At 42.0% G+C, this 1,048-nt stretch overlaps 1 protein-coding gene across 1 annotated transcript in view; it reads left to right on the plus strand.

Annotated features, from left to right (window-relative positions):
• HELRODRAFT_163311 (hypothetical protein) overlaps positions 1–1,048 on the plus strand; it is a gene marked incomplete at both ends in the record, with an annotated part of 2,125 nt that extends 1,077 nt beyond the window's left edge. The window contains 2 exons of the mRNA XM_009027215.1: positions 278–337; positions 465–1,048. Of these exons, the coding sequence (XP_009025463.1) occupies positions 278–337; positions 465–1,048 (644 nt within the window). The remainder of the gene's footprint in view (positions 1–277; positions 338–464) is intronic.

Below are 1,048 nucleotides of genomic sequence, written 5' to 3' on the forward strand. Positions count from 1 at the left end.
ATCACAATCTTCACCGTCATCACAACCACCATCATCATCACAACCACCATCATCATCACAACCACCATCATCATCACAACCACCATCATCATCACAACCACTATCATCATTACAACCACCATCATCATCACAACCACCAACATCATCACAACCACCATCACAATCACAACCACCACTATCATCACAACCACTACCATCATCACAACCACCACCATCATCACTATCTTTGATATCATTGCAACCATCATCATCACAACTACCACCATCATCTTCTCAGCAGTCATCATTTCTTCCAGTTGCAGTACCCCCTTCCCCATCACCGCCTCATCAGATCCAGGTGACCACTGTGCCAATAACTTCAACATTTTCTTTGGCGTCACCATCATCATCACCATCATCACCATTATCTTCTCAATTGCCTGTGACATCTCAACCAACTGCGTCATTACCGCTATCATCATCAGCACCCGCACAACCACCATCATCAACACCACCACCATCATCATCATCATCACATCTGTCTCCTCCATCAAATGATGATTCTGTGATGCGAGTGAATGTTGAAGAACCACACGCTAGCAACCCATCCAAGGAAAAAACTGATGATAATGATGATGATAATGATGTTGGTGGTGGTGGTGGTGGTGGTGGTAGTGGCAACAATAACAAAAACATCATTGATGATAAATATAGTAGCGACAACTCTAATTTCGAAGCTAACAATGCTAACAACGAAACTGACAACAATAACAACAGTCACAACGATAACAACGATAACAACAGTAACAACGATAACAACAATAACAACAATAACAACAATGACAACAATAAAAGTGGGGTCGATAATAAGAGCAATATCGGCGATAACTTGAAATTCACCTTACAAGTGATTGAGTTGAAGAAAAACGTTAACACTGAAAAACACGGTCCCCATGACAAAGATGAAACATCCGAAGTTGACCTCATTTCAATAAATAGCCTCTGCACTGACCTACATTCGACCAACGACAGAGCCAGTGCGCCTGGTTTGATGACACTGCTGAGATGA

Source organism: Helobdella robusta (assembly GCF_000326865.2).
Source record: "Helobdella robusta unplaced genomic scaffold HELROscaffold_5, whole genome shotgun sequence".
Lineage (NCBI taxonomy): Eukaryota > Metazoa > Annelida > Clitellata > Rhynchobdellida > Glossiphoniidae > Helobdella > Helobdella robusta.